Source organism: Neopelma chrysocephalum, unplaced genomic scaffold, assembly GCF_003984885.1.
Source record: "Neopelma chrysocephalum unplaced genomic scaffold, ASM398488v2 Primary Assembly neopelma1_61b, whole genome shotgun sequence".
In the NCBI taxonomy this organism is placed as follows: domain Eukaryota; kingdom Metazoa; phylum Chordata; class Aves; order Passeriformes; family Pipridae; genus Neopelma; species Neopelma chrysocephalum.
This window is the reverse complement of record NW_020897717.1, coordinates 1,294,144-1,315,561: the sequence shown is the minus strand read 5'-3', so window position 1 is coordinate 1,315,561 and position 21,418 is coordinate 1,294,144. Positions and strand designations below refer to the sequence as shown.

The 21,418-nt window shown below is 36.6% G+C and overlaps 1 protein-coding gene across 2 annotated transcripts in view; it reads left to right on the top strand.

Moving 5' to 3' along the window:
- The first annotated feature begins 325 nt into the window (after nucleotides 1–325).
- Nucleotides 326–21,418, top strand: part of BTBD9 (BTB domain containing 9) — a 111,563-nt gene continuing 90,470 nt past the window's right edge. For both annotated transcript variants that reach the window (XM_027681672.1, XM_027681671.1), the window contains exons 1-7: nucleotides 326–412; nucleotides 2,220–2,386; nucleotides 7,360–7,570; nucleotides 8,597–8,960; nucleotides 10,535–10,799; nucleotides 12,809–13,028; nucleotides 16,226–16,345. In XM_027681672.1, the coding sequence (XP_027537473.1) occupies nucleotides 2,305–2,386; nucleotides 7,360–7,570; nucleotides 8,597–8,960; nucleotides 10,535–10,799; nucleotides 12,809–13,028; nucleotides 16,226–16,345 (1,262 nt within the window). In that variant the 5' untranslated portion in view covers nucleotides 326–412; nucleotides 2,220–2,304. The remainder of the gene's footprint in view (nucleotides 413–2,219; nucleotides 2,387–7,359; nucleotides 7,571–8,596; nucleotides 8,961–10,534; nucleotides 10,800–12,808; nucleotides 13,029–16,225; nucleotides 16,346–21,418) is intronic.

Genomic DNA, 21,418 nt, shown 5'->3' with positions numbered 1-21,418 from the left:
GCGTGTCCTGCGCGAGGCCAGGAGTTGGACTCCATGATCCTCTTAGGTCCCTTCCAACTCGGCATATTCAATGATTCTGTGTATTTTGAATGTAGCCACCGAACAGCAGATGAAGCCGACAGGGAAGGTTGAGCACCACTCGCTATTTCACAAGGGTTGGGCACCCCAGGCCCGCTGCCCGGACGAGCGCACAGGCCCAGCCGGCGCCGCCCCGCCGCTGCCGCCCCCGCCCCGCTGCCGCCACAGGCACGGCCGGCGCGGCCTCAACGCTGCCGCTCCTGCTCCGCCGGCGCGACCCGCGCGGGGCGCTGCGTCACGCGCAGCCTGCTGCTGCCCGGTGACGTCAGCGCGCCGCCGAGTGACGCAGCGACGGCGGCGGGGCGGGGGGTGAGGCCTCGGCGCGGCGGGGCCGGTGAGTCCCGCGGGAGGGGCGCGGGCGGGAGGGGCGCGGCGGCCGCGTCACCCCCGGGCCGAGCGGGGCTTCGGGGCCGCCCGGGCTGTGCGCTCTGGCCCCTCGGCGGGCAGAGGTGCTGCCGCTGGCGGCTCCCACCGGGCGCGGGCAGGGCAACCCGGGAGCGGGCCGGGGAAGCGCCGCCGCCCGGGGAAGGCGCCGGACGCGTTTGGCGGCCAAGCGGTTTCACCTGGAGCGCCTTCCCGCGGAGGCGAGGGAGGGGGCGACCGGGCGGCCCGGGTTCGCCTTCCCTGGCGCCCCCGGAGCTGGGGGACGGCGGTGGCCCGGGCTCTTCGGGCGCGACCTTGGGCGCATCGCCGGCTCCGGCCGCCCTCTGCTCCGCGCCTACCTCGCCCGCCGCCCCCTGCTCCTGTCCCCCTGGCTGGTTTGCCCTCTGGCTGGCTTCTTAAGGCCCTGTTGCAGCTGCCTTATTTGAATCTTCTTTTGCTTTAACTATTAGTTTAGTATTTTGATGCTGTTATGGTACACCGTTTTCCCTGGTCCTTCTGGTGTCGGAGTAGTTAACCAGTTACACGCTGCTGTGATTCACTAAAATTATTTTAGATTTACAAGACGTATTATCAGACTTGAAAAAAAATAAGTTGATGCTAACTCGTTAGCAATCTACTAGTGGTCTCACTTGCCTAGCAATGCTCTTTGCTCTTGCTTTTAAAGTGCAGCACGAAGACGTAGCTGTGTTTGGCATGTCTTCTGTTACACATCTGTAAATCAGATACTTAAAATATACTGTTCTTTTTGAATGTTTACTCATATTTAAGCAAAAAAACCCAAGAATTTTTATGAATGGCTTTTGAATATATTTTGATAATAGAGGCCAAATTGATAACATACATTACTGGTAGGGACAAATATTTACACATTACATTTTGTTCCTCAAAACCGGGAGAGATTCTTTGTCAAATGCCTGGTTTTGATTTGCAGGATTAAGGTGTGGTTAGTTTCCAGTTAATGAGACTACTGAAAAGTATCTTTTTCTGCCTTCTCCTCCCTTGTTCTCTTATGCATATATTCTAAAAAAAGATTAGATGGCTCTTAGGAGAGAATTTGTAGATCAAGGTATCATCTGTTTAACAAATTAAATCCAGTTTATTTTTCCTGCTGGCAGGTATGATGGGAAAGATAACAATAATTTATACTTGTTGAGAGAGACTCATTATGTTGGTTATGTATTTAAACAAATAAAGCCTCTATATTTCTGTATTTCCTCACCCTGCAATTTTGTTTTGTTTTCCTGTTTATAAAATTAAAGGCTTGCACAAGAGAAAGATCTGCAACTGCCTTAAGTGTTGTAAAAAAACCAACCACCAAAGCCAAACAGAACCCCCAAAACCTTCAGCTAGGCAAGAGATTTGGCTGTGTAGGGAATAAAGCATGTGTGATACAGTTGGTATAGATCTGGTTTAATTAGGACACCTATATGTGAAAACGGTGTCTTCAAGGACATTGATGCTGTGGCAGGAAAGTCAGGATGAAATTTTTGTGACTTATGAACAAATGAATGGCAATATGTTACCATCTTCTTTGATGATTAAAAATGTGAATGGTCAAAATTCAGTGATGATGACTCAAAAAAGAAATTCTTTTGCTATATTCTAATGTTATTAGAAGTTTTCCCATAAAATTGAGGTGTTTTTAAAGAATTTATTTCCACAAAAATTTGATTTGAGAAGTACACATCTCGCTTTTTTTTGTCATAATGCTCAGCGCTCCCAGTTTCTGATGGTATGTATTTCGTGCGTTGTTTCAGGAAATGGTACAGTTGTTGCTGTGCAGCTGCATGTTGCTGAATAGCGTTTCTATGAGCTTGCTGTTCAATCTGTCTGTTGTTCAGAATGGCGAAGAACCCTAATTTTCAGGAAGCTGGTAATGTGCCTACAGGCTACGTTCACTGTAGATCTTCAGAGAGTTTTAGTGGTGAGTGGACCCATGTATTTTCTTGAGATTTTTGACTTAGTGGTTTAGTTGTATGCCATTTTAAGCAGGTTAATTTATATGTGTGTTAATATATAATCTGCACTTAGTATATTCTTTTTTGTACCTAGCTAAACTTACTCCTCCTCTTCTATCACAGGGATACGTCTTAGAGCAGAACTTGAAAAGTTGGCGCTACAGCACTTAAATGATGGGAGTGTGTTTGCAGATAAGCAGGGCATAACTTCCCATATGCTTTAAGTCAAAACATTTTTTGGTACTAAATTGTTGTTTAGAATGCTGTCATTGAATGATGTGGTTAGTTACCATTAATGCTACCATCTGCTTTTCTTTTAATCCTTTCACAACAGAAGGTTTGGAGATGAGACTTGAAAGTTTTGTGAATTTCATTTTCTTGAGCTTTCATATTCTATATTTATAAAGTCAGATTGGTTGATTATGTTGTTATTATTAATGGCTACTAAGTATCAGAACATGCTTTCATTTTTTTCCCTGTTAAAATTTTCACTCATAGTCAATTTTGTTATGGATACTTAGAAGTGCAAAGGAGCTGCTGTAGCAAGGGTTCTGACAGAATCAAAGTATTTACTCGGGTTATACTCTATGAATGTTGAAATATTTACTAAAAATTCCTATTTCCTGAGATATTAGTTTACTGTACCTGAACTTAGGAGAACAAAATATTTTTTTATAAAAAGACATATGCGTGTTCATTAAAAATACAAACCATATGATTTGAAACAGTGGTATGTTTGTACAGTAGTCTTACTGTCACACCTATCATATTCTGGGAGTCTACAGTAATAGAAATTGAAACATAAAGTAATGTTTTGCTGGAATATATTTACAGTACAGCAAATTATTTTATGAAGTAATGAATTACAAAAAATTTTAATACTACTCAAATGCCTTCTGATCAACTGAGAACTAATTCCTATTTCTAGATATAATAGTACTGTAAGAGAAATACTTTTAAGAAAATTCCCTTTGTGCAATTCTGACAGAAATACTGTCTTGCTAGGTACAAACTAGATGATGAAGGAATTAAGCGTTTCAAGGGTATGAAGTTATTTACTCAGTTATAGTCCAGACTTATTTAATAAAGTTTTTAATTCCAGCAATAGTCTATTTGCTTGCATTTATTTCTAAAGTTTTGGTAGAGTTATCTGTTATATAAACATTCTTTGCTCATCTAAATAACCTTTTTTTTTTAAAGTATTCATGATAAATTTCTTGTATTCTTTTTTCTGTGCCTGCTATAAAAACAACTCTTCCATGTCTCACTGAAACATCACTGCTTTTCGGAGGATTCTTTAGTGTTAACCTAAATGAGGGAGGGAAGTGACTGAGTATCAGTCATCATTGCAGCTCTGGTTTGAGAGTTGTTTAGTAAGGATGTCATTGGTGTTCTGCTGTTGTTGCTGCAGTTTCTAGATCATGTTTCTCTATGTCATAACGTGTTACAGATTACTGTAATAGAAATATAGCAAATCGAAAGGGCCTGTTGCTTTTCTAGCCATGACACACATTGTGTGATATAGCACGCTGCCTTATGTAATAAATACTAGGCTGCATTTTTCACATGCTCTCTGTTGAAGATGGACACCAAGCAGCGCGTCTTTCCGTGAGGTCTTAGAAGTGGTTTGTAGGCCTTTGGACATATCAAATGCCTTTCCCAATTGTTGCAGTTTTAAGGGTGCCTCAAATCCACTGAAAAGACTGTTTTGCTTGTTTATTTCTGTGGTGTGAACAAGGCTGCATGACTCCTGAAGCAGTTAATTAGCTCTGAATACCTCTTGGAAATAGGTTATGGTGCTGGCAAGAGGCTTGTAAATGCTTGGTGTTCTATTCTGAAGCTGGTTACGTGTTCTTTGACTGCCAGGATGAGTAAACACCGTAGTCTCTGAAAGGGTGATGTTTGATGACAGAAGATGCCAGAGGGACCTTCAGGAAGGGTTTCACCCAAACTTCTAGCAGGATCTGTCTTTTTTGTCATAAATAATACTTCTGAATTACAACTAGAAAAACACATGTTTAGCTATACAGGGAAGTTGTGAGCTCATAGTGACTTGCCACAACTAGAGAGGTTATTATGTTTTACTTCCTCGAACAAGAAGTGTGCAGATCACCTCAAGGGTTGACTGAATTCATACCAATAATTAATCCAGTCTGGGAAGATCTGAAGTCATGTATTATTTGGTTCTGTATTTTGAAGGCAGGACTGTCTCACTGGGCTGCTTTGTATGAAAAATTCACAATACAGACAAAACTTGCATTGGAAATCTGTGGTAGTAAAAAAATGAGTTTGTTGAAGGCTTCTTCAATGTATTAGTCTTACCCATAGAACGCATATAAAGCATGAATATACTTTCATAAAAGTGATAATTTTCCAGCACTTTGGGTCCTTCAAGCATTTGAAAGGCTTCTCAGCTAGAGGCTTGTAGCCATGATTTGAGTTCTGTATTCCCTGTGATCAGCATGTTCTTGTTTGAAACTGACAGTTTAGAATAGTACATGGTACCAGCAATTTGGAGAACATTAAACATCAGAACAGATTTGTCTTGCTGCTTACACACGGTGATTTCTAAATTTCTGCTTTCATTGCTTGCTGTCGTTCAGGGTCTTGATGTTCATAAGGACTGGCATCATTGGCTTAGTAGCAAATGTCCCCACTTAAGACTTTGCCCTCTTCTATGCATTGATTCTTGTTTAGAGAGAGGTTTATGTGCCCTTGAGAGGGAAGTATGCTTTTGATTTTATTTGTTTATTTAACCTGAAATAGAAACAATTTCCCCTGAACTTTTCACCCTATTGCCACGTGAAACATCCACAGCTACTTAGTAGCAAAGTTAGTATGCAGCTGATGGCATTTCCTTGTCTTCACCACTTTCACAGTCTCTTGGTTTTATTCAGACAGTATGTGTTCTTAGTTTTTAGAGATAAGAGTGGATTCAGGAAACAAAGAAGTAGACAAAATGGAATTAAAAATAGATTTTAAAACCAAAATGTGTCAATGCTTGTACATGTGTGAAGTATCATAAATCAGTTTCCCTATGCAATCAAAGTTGGAACTAACAGAAGAGAGATAGTACAGAGTTCCTTGATGATGTACATGTAATTTGCATTTGTTGGGTTGCCTGACTATTGCAAATGAAGATCAACAGCAGCAAATACGGACGTGTAAGGTACAGAACTCTTCAAGGAGTATTGAGACTTAAGATTTGCAGCTGAGTAACAAACACATGCTTTTATTTCTTCCCTGGTAATAAAAAGTTTTCTGTTTTGAGGGTGTTAAAATTTTACTATTGTTTCTAAACTCTCAGATAATTATGTTGTGATAAATATTATTCCTGGGATAAATAGATGCTGCTGGACTGATGTGAGTGAAGTTAATCTTGCTTGTTACAAAGTAAATGTTACTGGAAGTGTATTTTGCATAAATTTGTCTTACCTAATTGTAAATTAACAAGTGCAAATTGAAGGAATAATCTATTATTATGAAAACCCACAAAAATTAATTTACTATCATGTCAGAATGGAAGAATGACTGTACAGTATTCTATGTTCCCAGGGTTACGCTGCCTCCAGTATCTTGGCTAGTGTTGCTGGTTCTGTGCTGTAATGGCTACATGGACACACAGCTTCTAATTCAAGTGGCAGAGACAGCCTGTGGAAAGCTGGAGTTTTGTTCCCATTTGTGCTGTGATCTGTATTGTCAATTCAATATGCTCTATTTTTCTCAAATTTTATTTTCTATTTCTACCACTTTTCCTAGTTTAATTTAAAGTTTTTTGAGACCTTGTTTCTACAGTATTTGGATTTTGGGTTAAGCATTTCTACATGTTAAAGTGCAAATAATACTTAACCCCGTGTGCATGTGTTTTCTTTTTTGGGGTAGAAATGCCTGGAAACAGATGCATATTTTCTCATAATATTTTTAAATGAAGCATAAAAATGCAGTGGTGTCATGAATATTTCACTTGAAAGATGAATGTGTTAGCTGTGTGCAAGGTATGGCCTCATCATTTTTCTGCTTCTTATGGTACACCATCTTTCTTCAGCACTAGGTATGTGCCCATTTCAAAAAGTGGGTAGTTGCTGGAGAACAGAGGATTTCTCTGAAAATATGGATGGTTATTATCTGAAACAGCCAACCTCTTTTTAAATAAAAATAAGCCAAAGTGTAACAAGAGAAAGCCTCTGTTGCTGAAATAAACCAAAACCAACAAACCTGTGGAATTATTTTGTTTCTTCTTAATTCACAACAGAAGATATGACTAATGCCTTAATCTATATTGTACATTAGTAGAGTGTCTCCTAATTTTAATGACTGAGAGATATTAGGGGCTTTGTTTTCTTAAATATATGAGGGAACAAGAAGGCATCAAGAAAACTGAGTGGGAAGAGTAAGAAAATTGAATTGTTCATTGTAAAGAACAGGTTTTATCCGTTATTTATTAAAAGTTATCCTGATTGTTTATTTTCTCCCAGTTCTAGAAAGTTGATTAGAATCCTGCAAAAATGCTGATGTTTTCACTTGTCACTGATTTTGGTACAGACTTGAGAATTAAGACTATGTTTAGTTGTTCACATTACTTGTTTATAATTGATGTGCATTTTAATTGAGATAAAGTTGCTTTCTAATTGTAACATTATTTACAATAGTTTAATTCTTAATTCCTTTTGTTGGAAGCTTTTTCTTTTAAGTAAATGTATTGACAGAACAACAAGGTGATGGAATTTTCTGAAATATTTTGTCAGCTAGAATTGTAGATGCAAGCTGCATTGAATCCTGTTGTAAATGAACTTTAATAGAAAATCTCTTGGATTACTGTTTTCTTGTAATATATGGTTACTTAGACTAGTCACTTTTTTTTTGTAATTGCAGTTTTATGTTTGCCATTTTTAATGGTTTTTGCCCTGTATAATACTAGTGGGTTTTTTTTTCCCTTTAGGCTACCAATATCACCATCCCTCCAAGATGAGTAACAGCCATCCACTTCGTCCTTACACAGCTGTGGGTGAGATTGACCACGTTCACATTCTGTCAGAGCACATTGGTGCTCTAATGAACGGGGAGGAATATAGTGACGTTACCTTTATTGTAGAAAAGAAACGTTTTCCAGCACACAGGGTGATCCTGGCTGCTAGATGCCATTATTTCAGGTGAAGTATAGCTTTTTGTCAGGCTTACAGGAAATTTTTATGCAGATAAGATAAACATTGTTTCTCTATGAACTTTTCAGTGTGTAATCATCTGTCCATTGAGTGTGACCTTTTCTGTGTGAATGGTTCCCAGCACATCAAATCATTGTGTCCAAATAGAAAAAGATAAATACCATGTCACAATGTTATTCTTTTGACCTTCATTAAATTGGATTTTGAAGGTAGTTTCACAAATTCAAGAGAAAGATAACTTGAGAACAGACAAGTTCTACTGCAAAATTGTTTTGATTTCTCAGAGTATAAATGGTGTGCCTCTATGGAATATACTCATTTAGAAAGTTTCATTTTGATGCATTGGAATTGAATGTTTAAAGAGATTTGGCTGATACAGATTAGAATATGTATTTTAAAACTAGGAGTAATTCTAATCCAACTTTTTTTTTAAGAGCTGGGCATTTTTAACTCTAAATGTATTTAATAGAATTCCTGGTAATCTTCCAGTGAATTTTGTCAGAGGGATAAGCTAATAGCTAAACTAAAGTGTCATTGCAAACTTTGTTCAAACTGTCATTGATTTTTCTCAAGATTCAGGAGTTGCCATGTGCTGGGTTTGGGAAGAGGAGATAAGAATCCCGAGATTTGCTAAGATGCACTGCAAACTATTAGTTTCACTTGCTTTATGAAATTATTTTTTTAAATTTTCTTTCTCACTGATAGTACTATATTTAAAAAGCAAGGCACAAGAACCATATCTCAATTTCTGGTTCACAAGCTGTTGTTCAAAGTGGAGATGCAGGTATTATTGTGTAGGATAAAAACATAATGCATTAGAAGATTATTCTTGTGCAGTTGCTTTCAGAGCAGAGCTGCACTATAAATACCAAGCATAAGGAGTTTTCTTTTGTAGATTCTTAAGCCATGTCCCCTTTGTATTCCCCTTGCTGCAAATAGTTATTCCTTTCTTTTTCTACTTTTTGCATGGCTTTTGTCAGGATATAAATTTCTCAATTTTTATCTTCCTTATAGAGCATTATTGTATGGAGGAATGAGAGAATCTCAGCCTGAAGCAGAAATTCCTCTTCAGGACACCACTGCAGAAGCATTTACCATGCTGTTGAAATATATTTACACTGGTCGTGCTACACTACGAGATGAGAAGGAGGAGGTTCTTCTAGACTTCTTAAGCCTAGCACATAAATATGGATTCCCAGAACTGGAGGATTCTACATCTGAATATCTTTGCACAATACTTAACATTCAGAATGTCTGTATGACGTTTGATGTTGCCAGTCTTTATTCTCTTCCCAAATTAACTTTTATGTGCTGTATGTTCATGGATAGAAATGCCCAAGAGGTTCTCTCCAGTGAAGGCTTCCTGTCACTTTCTAAGGTATATGTTATGTTTGCACTTTCCCCCCCTGAAATGTTTCATTTTATCTGTGTATAACTTCATGATAAAATACTAATGCAGGCACCAAATAAAAATTAATTTGTTAGTTAACAGTTGTTGTTTTATACTACTGAAACGGTGACAGTTGGGAATGTTCAAGCCAAGCTGAACTGGAAGTTCTGGTGATTGGTTCTGAATTTTTTAGGTATTTGATTGTGGCCAGTCAGTATAGCTAAATATAGTAAATCTGATGGAGTATTCTAAAAGATGGGAGCAGGCAATCTTAATTTGTCTCGTTTCATCTGTTCTTGATATAATAGAATTTGGCTTCTGAATGCCACACAGGGAATGTAAAGATTTGAAGATGGCAGGAGATACTCCATTCCATTATTTTCTTGATATAGGTTGCATCAGTGATGGGGGATTTTCTACTGTGTAAACTAAAGCATTCTGGAGATTGCTGTGATTTATGTTGCTGATTGTTATTATGTTCTGAAGCTGCAGAATATGGTGGTGTGGTAGGGTGGTTTTGGTTTTCTGTGTGTTGGTTCTGTTAGATGCATATTTGTGGTTGAGTCAGGCTGGTCTATGAAGTACAGATTTTCCACTTACTCTGGAGTGGTCTTTGAGCTGTTTATAACAGTGACGGAGTGTTTTCAAGTGATGTTCACATGAAGTAGCAGAGGACCTTAAATGATGGTTTCATTTTTTTTAAGTGTTTTTAGTGGAAAAGCTGTGAATGGTCTCTTCCTTGAATGAGTATGAGACACTTTGGCTCTGCTAACTTACTAGTTGAGAAGGGAAAAATATTTTTTTCTCTACACTCTCATCTGTCCTGTGCAGTGTGTCAATCTGAGCTCTGAGAGCATATTAATGATAAAGAAATGAGGAAACATCATTCATCGGGAAGAGCATACTTTGATGTCTTTGGTGTAGCCAGTCCTGGTATATATGAGAGATTTAGCCTTTTTCTATGCCAGCTCCTGATTATTCTGCTAGCTAAGTGAAAATCCAAAAGCTGTATGATTGTTCTTGTTCTCATTTTGCTGTCAGTGGTTTTTCTGCATGAATAAGAGCCACTGGAGTTTTTACTTGCTGATTCTAAGTTAGTACCAAAAGACAAAGATATTGTGGGGGGATGGAAATCCCAAGTAGTTAGAAATGGTTTAAAAAAGTGATTCTGAGCAACACTTTTTTCTCATCAGTGTTCTTATAGCAGCCTAAGTTTAAAGGAATGTTTTGAACTATACTCCCAAATCTGTTATAATATTTCAAAGTAAATTTGAAGTAGTGAGTGGTATTATATTGATTTGAATAGTTCTCTGCATTTCAATTCTGATTTATTTTTTCTAGTGGTTTTGTAATATTACTTATTTTGTGGTGGATTCTGTAATTCTTACATAACTAAAACAAGATACAGTTTCAGGGAGTCACTTCCATGGAGATTATTTTTAATAGCTACAAGTTAAATACCCATTAATTTTATTTTAATTTCCCATGATTAAAAAAATAAAACTAAATTTAATTTCTGTTTATTTGTGTGGTTTTATTTTGTTCTTGTTTCTCTTTTTCAGGCTGCTCTTCTAAGTATTGTAGTGAGAGACTCATTTGCAGCTCCTGAGAAGGACATTTTCCAAGCTTTGATGAACTGGTGTAAACATAACCCCAAGGAAAACCATGCTGAAATCATGCAGGCGGTACGTTTGCCACTGATGAGTCTAACTGAACTACTGAATGTTGTAAGACCTTCTGGATTGTTGTCACCTGATGCCATCCTAGATGCCATTAAGATTCGTTCAGAGAGTCGGGACATGGACCTCAACTACAGGGGCATGCTAAGTAAGCATCAAGTTTTTTATTTGTTTCCTTTTCATTCAGTGACTGTAGTTGTCTGGAGGATATGGTTAGTGTGTGCTTTTGAGTTTTTATCTATTATTACATGTTTTAAAGGTCTGACAAAAGGAAATATCTTGTGTACTGTTCACGCCATTTCTATTTGTCAGATAATCTTAGTCAATGTATTTTTTTGCTTTTTATCTCAGATATTGCTCAAACATGAATGTTGTAATAAGAGTGTATTTTCCTAGAGGGACTGCTATTTTAATAGAAAAACTTTTACAAAAATATTAAAAGTAAAAATGCATTGGCTGTGGGATATATGATATTTAAATGGTTTTATGTTGATGGTAACCTGTTTTCTACTTCTGTGGAGATTCTCATATTTTCTCCACTACTTATGACTTTTCTCTTACTCTTTACATGCTTGCCCAAGTAGTATAAACAAGTCTTTCAAAACTGTTTTAATGGAAGCCTAAAAAGTGTGAGAAGCTTTGTGCTTGACTTGGGTCTGTGCTCCTTGTTAATTCAACAAGAGTACCTAGCACTTGAGCTTTAGAAAGGTATTGTTAGTTCTCTAATGTGTGACTTATAGAGAATATTTGGCCTACAGTAAAGAATAAAGTTAAATATTCTCTAAGAGCTTACACTGTATTCTCAGTCATACATGATGAGCTCTGAAAATGTTAACTGCATATTCCCTTTGTTCTCCTGTAGAAGTTACAGATATTAATATTTAAACATATGAGTTTAATATTAGGTTATTGTAAAAGTCTTGTCATGCCAGATATTCTATTGACACTGCAGTAGATAAATTTGAATAAGTCAGATGGTGTTTTCTTTGACTTCTTTTTCTGAATATTTATCTCTCCACAATAGCATGTTCCTAATCACAGCTTTTTGGAGAGTGGAATTTCTTTGTTTTTTAAGTACTCGTTCAGGCTCTTGGAACTTTTTCTGTTTGTGTAAATGTTGACAACCAGTTACAGTTTCAGTATTGTGCATTTGATGTAGTAGTGCTACAATACAGTTAAAATTTCAACACTTCAAATTCTGTTCTTTGGATGTCAAACTTAACACCCTGTTGAAATTCATACTTCTATTGCCAATATGCCTGAAGAGTTCAGGGGCAGCTTTTTATCATTTAGCTTTCAGATCATGTTTTTTCAGGTCTCTCCTCAAAGAAGGTTTTAAAAATGTCTTTTGAAGAGGGTGGTTCATCAGTGTATTGTTTTGTAGCTGAAGGTAGGGATAGTTATCTCCAGTTATCTTGATGGAATGTGTTCCTAGCATGCAAGAAGTTTATTACTGTGAAATGATAGCATAAAAAAACTTGCTTTACCAAGTTGGTTCAAAGCCCAAGTAGCCAAAACTTTCCTTTTTCACTCAAGTTCATTTAGCTGTGCAGAGTACTAGAAGGCAATATAGCTATCAAAAGAGCAATACTACCCTATATACCACCCTGCAAATTCATGATGCATCTTGTATATTTGGTCCACATCTTGTACATTTTATGTGATTTTTAGTTTCTTTCCACTTATGAAAAACAAGACAAAACAAACACCCAAAACCAAAGTGAACAACAGTTGAAATCAGAAAAAGAAGACGGAAAGAAAGGGCAAAAAAAAGTGTTAGAGGTATGGTGAGAAGCTGATCACAAGGAGAGACTAAACAGACCAAAACTTTAAAGCAAGAAGGAAAATATTGATTGAGTGAGGAAGGTGCAACAGAATTCTGTAAAATCACAAAGGGGACTGAGAATATAGCTATTACAAGCTAGTAAATTATCACAACTTTATTACCATAAAAGACCTAGGGGGTATCAAATGAAATTGAAGAAGCTAAATTTCTAAAATGCCTTTTTTTTTTTTTTTCACTTGAGCATGTGTTTTTGGCCAAGAAAGGATACCAGCAATAAATCTTTGGTCTGACCTAATAGAGTTGATGTTCAGAATACCTAATTTGCAGTATGAGAGTGTAAAAGTTAAACAATTATTTCCTTTTCTTCTTAGTACCAGGGGAAAACATTGCAACAATGAAGTATGGAGCGCAGGTTGTAAAAGGGGAGCTGAAGTCTGCTTTATTAGATGGAGATACTCAGAACTATGACTTGGATCATGGCTTCTCTCGACACCCGATCAGTGATGACTGCCGTTCTGGAATTGAAATTAAACTAGGCCAGCCGTCAATAATCAACTATATACGAATACTCCTGTGGGACAGAGACAGTCGGTAGGTGCCAAGTTGACATAAAAAGGGAAGGTAATGCATTTTGTACTAATGAAACTTTACCAAATATGAATTGTTTTAATTGTTTTCTATTTACCATTTATCAACTGCTATTGTTTTAGTTTGAAAAACAATTTTCTAGTTCGTTGGAAGAACCCTATTTTTTACATATTTACATTGTAAACATTGGATGAATTTTTTTCAGGTTTTTTCAATATGTCAAAACTTAAGAAATGACACACTTTGTCAATAAGGTTGGACTCAATCTTTGAGGTCTTTTCCAGCCTAAATGATTCTGTGATTCTGTAATTCAGAGACAGTAAAATTTATTTAGAATGTGAATTACCAATAAGCTACAGTAGTTATTAGAAGCCACTTCATGCTTTTTAGCTATCTAATTGTTTCAAGTAAATTCTCCTAATTCAGTTCAACTGAAATTTATGTTTCTTCTCTATTTCTTTTGGAAAGATAAAAAAATAAAACTCCGAAGGTACAAGGAACTGCTTCATATAATATTATACTACTTGTCCCAGAAGATCAACCAAATTAATGAACCAATTACCAACCAACTTTATAAAATTTGAAGGAGTATTAGAAATATACTAGTAATGAGGAGTTCTCTAGCAATTTTTAGAGAGCTTGTATGACTGGTAAAATGCCCCTCATCTGCAAGGCATTAATTAGCAGCTGCTGAAACTCAGAGAAAAAATATTCTCTGTGGGACAGCTTAGTACAGAATTATCTGTTGTTCAGTGTCCTGTGCCCTTGATGTGAAATTTTTAGAACAAACCATTGTTGCTGGCAGAATATCAGACAAGATGGACCTCTACTCTAGAGATTTTTGTCTTCATAAAATACAGTGGTTTAGGATCTAGTTTCTGTGTCATCCTCATTTTTTTTCACTTTCTGTGGAAAGTTTGCTACTGGGCTTTCTTTTGCTTCCTATCAGATTCAGTACCAGAATGAACACTGACTGTCCTGTGCAGGGCCAGTAGTTGGACTTTGATGATCCTAGTGGGTCCCTTCTAACTCAAAAATACTGTGATTCTGTCAATTTTCAGGCTTTTTCTCTCCGATAGCTCAACTGTCTTAAGATAAATGGAAATGGAGGCATTTGGAGTACTTTGTCCATTTGTGGGCTCCTCGGTATAAGATACTGACCTGCTGGAGTGAGTACAGCAGGACACCAAGATGATGAAGGCTTGAGCCCATGAGAACCTGCAGTTTTAAGAGGAGCAGGCTTAGAAGGGAGAATTTGTTGCTCTCCTCACCTATTCAGTGGAAAAATATAGAGAATACAGGGCCAGACTCCGCTTACAGCTGTGTGCTGAGAGTGCAAAGAGCAGTGGACACAAGTGTTAAATAGTAAGAAAAAAATTTATAATAGGGTAGTTGAACTTCGGAAGAGTTTGGCCAGAGAGGTTATGAATATTAGCCCTTGGAGGTATGCAGAGTTTTACCAGCCAAGGCCTTAAGGACCTTGCTCTGAGATTGTCCTTGCTTTTTCTAGGGATTTTTCCAATCTCTCTACACTCTCTTAGTCTAACAATTGCCAACCACTTACCTACATCTTTCTTGTGGGATACATAATAGTGTACAAGCACATGGTTGCTTCTTCTTGAACATCTTTTTAAAATACTCATTCATTTTAACTCTCTCTGTGAAGGTCTAGTCTACTGGATATTCTTAACAGAACCAAATAGAAGATAACAGGTGTTTTGCACCTCTAGTTTAGAGGTGTTATTAACAGCTGAGTCTTAGATATAAAATTGCTAAGGAGAGTAGCTGTCCAAATTGCCTCTGCTAAGAGATGCTATCTAGCCTTAAAAAAAAAGACATATGATAATGTGACTGTATTTTTGAGATAATATTTCTTTGTTTGGTACCTTCAGAAACCAAGAAATAGCATATTATATATTGGTTACAAGTTTACATTAATCTACCAATGACGATGTGAGAATCTCTTAAATTTTCTCTGCACAGAGGACTGTCAGTAACTTTTGTATCCAAACTGCTCAAACTCTAAAACGTTGGAGTCTAGTATGGTCAAATATGCATAGGCTAGTAATAATAATGTTGCAAAACCACAGTGTATTTATATGGGTTGTGAATATTACACATCTGATTGGTGTGAATGTGAAAGCCGATTATGCAATTGACATCTTAAAGGCTCTGCATTACCCCTCCAAGTGCGTCAATTGCTATTAACAGCTCTCTAACATTTTAAGGATTTTTTTAAACAGTACCACTTTAGACACCTACTCTTCTCAGTCCTCAGGAAAATTGGAAATATTAACAAAGGCAATTATGTTTAACGAGAAATGTTTCTGTAGAACTCTGGAGGAGCAACTCCTCTTCAAAAATGAGCATGGAAGGATGTTAAGTGCTGATGTGGTGCTGTTGAAATGCCTGTGAATGTTGCAGATTAGTACATTAGGAGAAAGAAAATATGCTGAAACATATATTTCAGGATTTGTTGCTCCACGAGTCAAGTTTCTACTTAATTATAAGTGTCACTGTTGTAGGTATAATAGGGAATTAGCTATGGCTTTAAAGTTCTAGTTTGGATTTGTTTTCTCTTAACAGCAAACTGTAAGCTAAACATAATTGATAAGCACAAGAGGAAGACAGAGATTTTGTTGGTGACTTTTCTATTTTTCATGAGGTAATTTTGGAGTGTGTAAGGAAGTAGTGACAGGCTTAACAATGTATCATGAAGAACCGAAAGGGTCAAAAGTGAAGAACAGCATCAGTGAGAATGACCTTAAAGTAAATTTGCTTTTTTTTAAGTGAAGGGTTTGAATTTGCGTTTTTGATCTGCTAATTGTTTTGGGTTTTTCCTTTATTGATTTGGCAGTAGAAATAGTATTGTATCTCTGGTGCTTTAGTTTTATTCCATGCAGAAGGAATACAAATTATTATTGGTTTTGTGATTGAGTTGAAAGTCTCCATTGCATTTTTTGAGGGACAATAGTATCTTATAGTAACTACAGATTGTGAATGTAAGGATGTTTTAAATCTTTCTAAAAATGCCTTTACTGCATGAAAGTTTATTTTCAAAGATAGTTGGAAAACAGGGATCTGGGTAGGAATAAATAGCCTTCTCTTCAGCACAACTGAAAATCCAGAAGACAGTGTAAAATTTAATACCTAAAATGTGTCAACTTGTGTTCTAATCAGTGTTTTCTGACAATCCATAGGTCTTATTCCTACTACATTGAGGTGTCCATGGATGAATTAGACTGGATTCGGGTTATTGATCACTCTAAGTACCTCTGTCGGTCCTGGCAGAACCTGTATTTTCCTGCTCGTGTCTGCAGGTTAGTTCGTAAATGTAACATTGCATGGCTAACATTAAAGAATGTGGGCACCAGAATAAATTGCTGGATTTTGCTACTGCATTATGTATTTCTAAAAATGTATTATATGCACAACTTTCATCAGCTATCCCAAAATTTTCTATCTTGGTGGATGCTTCTTTAATGTAAATATAGTTGATAAAATGTACTTTTTTACTCTGGTTCTTCCATATCTACTTTTTTTTTTGACTCATGCTCATGCTTTTTTGCAGCTGATACGATTTTTTTCCACTCAGTAGTAAAAGTTATTCCTTGACTGCCTAAATGTTTATAATGCATTTACATACTTACTATAGAACTTGAAAATGTACCTTTATATATTTTATATATTTTCTGCTGATGCACTGAGAGACTGTTTTAAAGTTGTGAAAGAGTGAAAGGAGGTTTGAGCAATACCTTGTGTAACCCAAAATATCTAGATGGGTTTAAGCAGTATTAAGGTGATGATGGTTTTTTTTTACTGTAGGTGCTGGGAATTCTGGAAAAAGCTTATAATCAGATTGAAGCTATTTTATCCAAAAATTGAATTGAGCTCATTGAGGGAGAGGCCGCAATCTGTAGATATCAAAGATACTGTTGTCATTAGGTTTTGGGTCATAGGCCCAAGGAGGAAATTACCTGTACTGTGATTGTTTTGGAGACGCAAAGTTTTTATTCAGCACAGCAACTCTTGGAATCCCCAAGGAGGGAAGTCCTTTCTTTTTCCCAAAGAATGACCTCTTTCTCTGATCCTTACTGCTCTGCAACACTGGATTGCAGGCAAGCAGTTGTAGTCTATGGGGAAGGGGTCTGGTGGGTCACTTATGGGTCTCTCCTCCTCAGATAAATCTTTCTCAGCCTTGCTGTCCTTTTGTAAAGTTCATACTGAATGTAAGTGACTTGAAATTTATTTTTCCTTATACAAACAAATACATTCTCACCTTTTCCCTGTAACTTTTTTAATTCTGGTTTTACCGTTTTCTCTTTCTGAAACGGTTGGTGCAGTCCCTTGGTTTGTCTGTGTATTGATAAATTTTTGCTTAAAGATGTCTGTGATAAATCACCTAGCATTGATAAAATGTCCGTGAGTTGGTAAGTGTTTTACATTTCCTAGGGGTATTTTTTTTTTGTATGTGACTTTAGCTTAATGCAAATTGGATTGATTGTTAGTATGCACAGGGTTTTTTGCTTCCATCATGTTACCAAGATAATGTCTAGGGACTTCTCTGTTGTGGTGGGACTTCCCTAAATTGTTTTTTCAAAATGGCTGCCATTCTTCAGCCTCATTCAAAGACTTGTCCAAAAGTGGCTATTCTATTTCAACAACAGTTTATCTGTTTGCCGTCCCCCCTCCCAGGTGTCTTCATCTGTGTTTGAGTGTGCGTGTGCTGTCTTTTGAGTGTGTCATTGTTCTGTGTTGGTGAAGGCTCTTTGTAGCTTTGCCTGAAAGTGCAGAGAGGGAATAGAGGAGGGGAAAATATTATTCCAAAGTTTTAGAAGATACATTACTCGTTTTTTGGCACAGAAGGATCTCTTGTACTTTCTAGCTCTCCAGTAAGCTCTTAATCCTCTGCAAGTGACTCTTTTGGAGGAGCAGATTATCAGGAGGGAGTTCATTTCATGTGGTGCTTTCATATGCACAGGGATACAATTTCTGCATGCACAAGCACATCTGGGAACCTCCCCCTTGCAGTTTTATTGTAGCACATATTGGAAGTATACAGTTGTCCAGATATCTAAAGCACAAATTTCCTTATCACATAATCCTCATGCCTCAGATTTTTCCTGTTCTGCTCCATGATCCACAGGAAACATGTTCTATTCCATAAATCTCTGTTCCTCATTATCATATCCACAAAGCGGTGGGGAATTCCTTGGAGGTGCAGCTTCTTTGAAGAGCAAGTGAAAGAGATAAAGTCATGTAGTAGCATAAGTTTATGAGTACTTATTGTTAAGGAGCAGTAACCTTAAGGCACTCACCTTAAGGTGAGTTCTCAGTTAAATCAACATAATAATTCTTGGTAGTTTAGATAAGGCTGTTCTGTAATCTCTGCTTACATCAGTGAATTGAAGCCTACACTGTAGTAAGAATACATTTGCTAGTCAAAAGTAAAAGTGGCTATAATTTACTGCTCTATTATGTGTTTTTCCTGTAAATAATGCGAAATTCTAAATGTAATTAGAGATGTAAAATTGCTGACAAATTTTTGAAGAGTTGCACTTCAAGAACTTTTTATTAATTTATTTATTCATGGTAATATAGATAGTTAGGTCTAACTTGAAGGTTGGCTCTGCTTTGATCTGGGATTTGGACCAAATTCCCTCCAGAAGAGAGGCTTTGAGCAGTGGAGGGTACATACACTTACATATTAGTATTAGAGACTTCTATTTATCTGTCTTTTAATTAATATTCTGTTTAGAAAGAACTAAGGAAGGACTACTAAACTTTTTCTTGTCTCCAATTTCAGTGTTTTGTGATTATGTTTTTAAAGTAGTTCCGTTTACTTAAATGGGTTACACTAGTTATTTCTAGGACACTATAATGCATAAAATAGAAATCTTAAAATGTGTAGCAGTTTTTTGTCACCTAAAAACAAGATGTTCTCTAGTCTTTTGAGCGCAGACTTAAAATATGAGCTAATATGAGGTTATGTGAGAATGTATTCTTTTATTATTTGATATTCTGTTTTTACAGATAAGTTATGCATGCTTATCAAAGGGCACACATGTTTTAGGTGTTTTATATGCCCTGTTTTATCAGCAGATAATAAAAAGAAACTAATTTTTTTAATTTGAAGATGTAAATGCCTGCCCCATTTTTAGAGAAAGACTATAATGTAACTCAGCAAATCACTCATATTTACTAGTACTTGGTTAATCAATACATTTTTTAATCCAAAGCTAATTATATTTTCATGTTGCTCAATGCTGCTTCTGTTGTATACTCAAGTTAGTGTGGCAAGTCCCAGTGCCAAAATTTTCTTGTTAATCAACAAACAGTGCAGAGGACTGGATTGCAAGTATCATGTTTTGCTCAGTCGTCTTGCCATTAGTTTTCACATTTATTCTCTTTTTGCCTTAGTAATGCAGATAATATTTTTGGAAACAACCACATAGGGAACCATGCTGTGATTTTTTTAGAGCGTTTTGTTTTAGCAGAAGATCATGGACTATGTGTCTTATCAGTACAAGCTTGAGATAGGTGGTGGTTTGGTTTTTTTCATTTTAAAAAAAAGGTTATTTTAGCCCAAAGTGCTTTATGACATCACTGTATAGGATGACATTTTGAGGAGCAACAAAGAATTGGAAGCCAGAATTACTGGCTGGGTGTTTTTATTCACACACCATTTTTCAAAGCGAGGGAGTAGAACATGTAAGATTCTGTACAGGTTGTTGAAGGACAGCCAGTTTGTGTCTGATACACTAGAGCAATTGTTCAAACAGATTATAAAGAGGATATGAGCCCTGTAACATTAGGCAAGGTTAGTTGCCTTTTTGAGTTACCTTCCACATAAATATTAGTTGTAAAAGGTGAGAGCTGTCAAGGGCTGAGCTGATGTGTTCATCTAAGTTTTAAGAAGCTACTCAAACATTTCCATGGGCGTAAAAATTGATGTAGTGTGTCTTCTATTTGCATGTATGCCAGCTGAAGTTTTTGTTTCTCTTTGAAAACCTTTAACCTTTCTCTTAAGCGAATCTATCTATGTTGAAATCTGCAATCAATGCTTCTTTCACACTAGATGGATGAAAAAAAATGCATCGTTCTGGCAGGTAGTTGTTAAATAAAACAAGTAATTTATACCACAGTGAATTAAGACGAATTCACCCTCCTTAATGAGTCATTTGTGTGTGTCATAGTCTCTGTCGTGACTTTGATTTTTTTGATATATGGAGCATTGTGAAATATTTACAGTAGTGTTAGAATTAGGGGCATTATTGTGCTTCCCATGAAAGATAATTTCTGTTTGGCAAAGCATGTATCAAACCATCCAAACTAATTGGGCAGAGTCAAGTGAGTAACATGATAAGATTATTTACATGCTTTCCTTCTTCCTGTTACTACTTACATGCTCCAGCATATAGATTCAGAGTAACTTTTGCCAGCCATAACCTTTGTTAGATTAATAGATGGAAAAAATGGAGACTGAAATGCTAAAATAAAAAGGAAATGAGAAGATTATTTATGCTTTCTCACACTCATCAGATGATTTATTTGTTATTTTTAAAATGTAATTCCTGATTTAGATATACGAGCTAATTTGTACCAGGAAGATTATTTATTTGGTGTCAAAGCTTAGTACTACAAGTGAGGGATGTTGTTGTACTTAGAGGGCTTTTAGTAAAAAAAAAAAAAAGTAAGTATAATACATGGGGGTTTTATTGACAAATTGTGTTTTAGACTTTTAATTTTTGCTTTAAATGCTTTTAGAATACATTATTCTACCACCTTTGAAAATTGAACAGCCCTATAGTATGCAGAAAAAGCAACTAAGAGAGTGAGATTACCGGGCAATTTTTTTTCCTTTTTTTAATATTGTACTGTATTTTTTTAGAATTTCTTTTGGTCCTACTTTCATTGTTTATGCCTTTATAGCAATTGTCATGTAGAGCTGAAAACTCTTTAGAGGGAAGACAGGACACAGAAAATATTCATGTAATCAGGTTCTTGTCAAAGTTAGGAACATGTGATGAACCCAACATGTGTTGGGTTCATAGTTCTTCCAGCTTCCTCTTGTAACACTGAATGTTAATACTGGTGAAGATCTTTGAACAGGTAGTGCTGTTTTCTGTTTTATCCTGCTCATTTTTTTCATCTTTTCATTTTTGTTTTGCATTTTCATCTTTTTACTTTGTGCTAGACCACAAAATATGAAAAAATTCATTAAAAGAATTAGAAGAAAATGAAAAATTTTGAGGTCTCATAGTAAGTCAAATGTAGCCACAAGATGTCACTACAATAAAAGTTTAAAAGTCTTATCTTCTTTCTGTTTAAACTCCTTTGGTGAAACTGTTATTCCTACTGTATGCTTTGTTTGTGTATTAAAACTTCCCAGA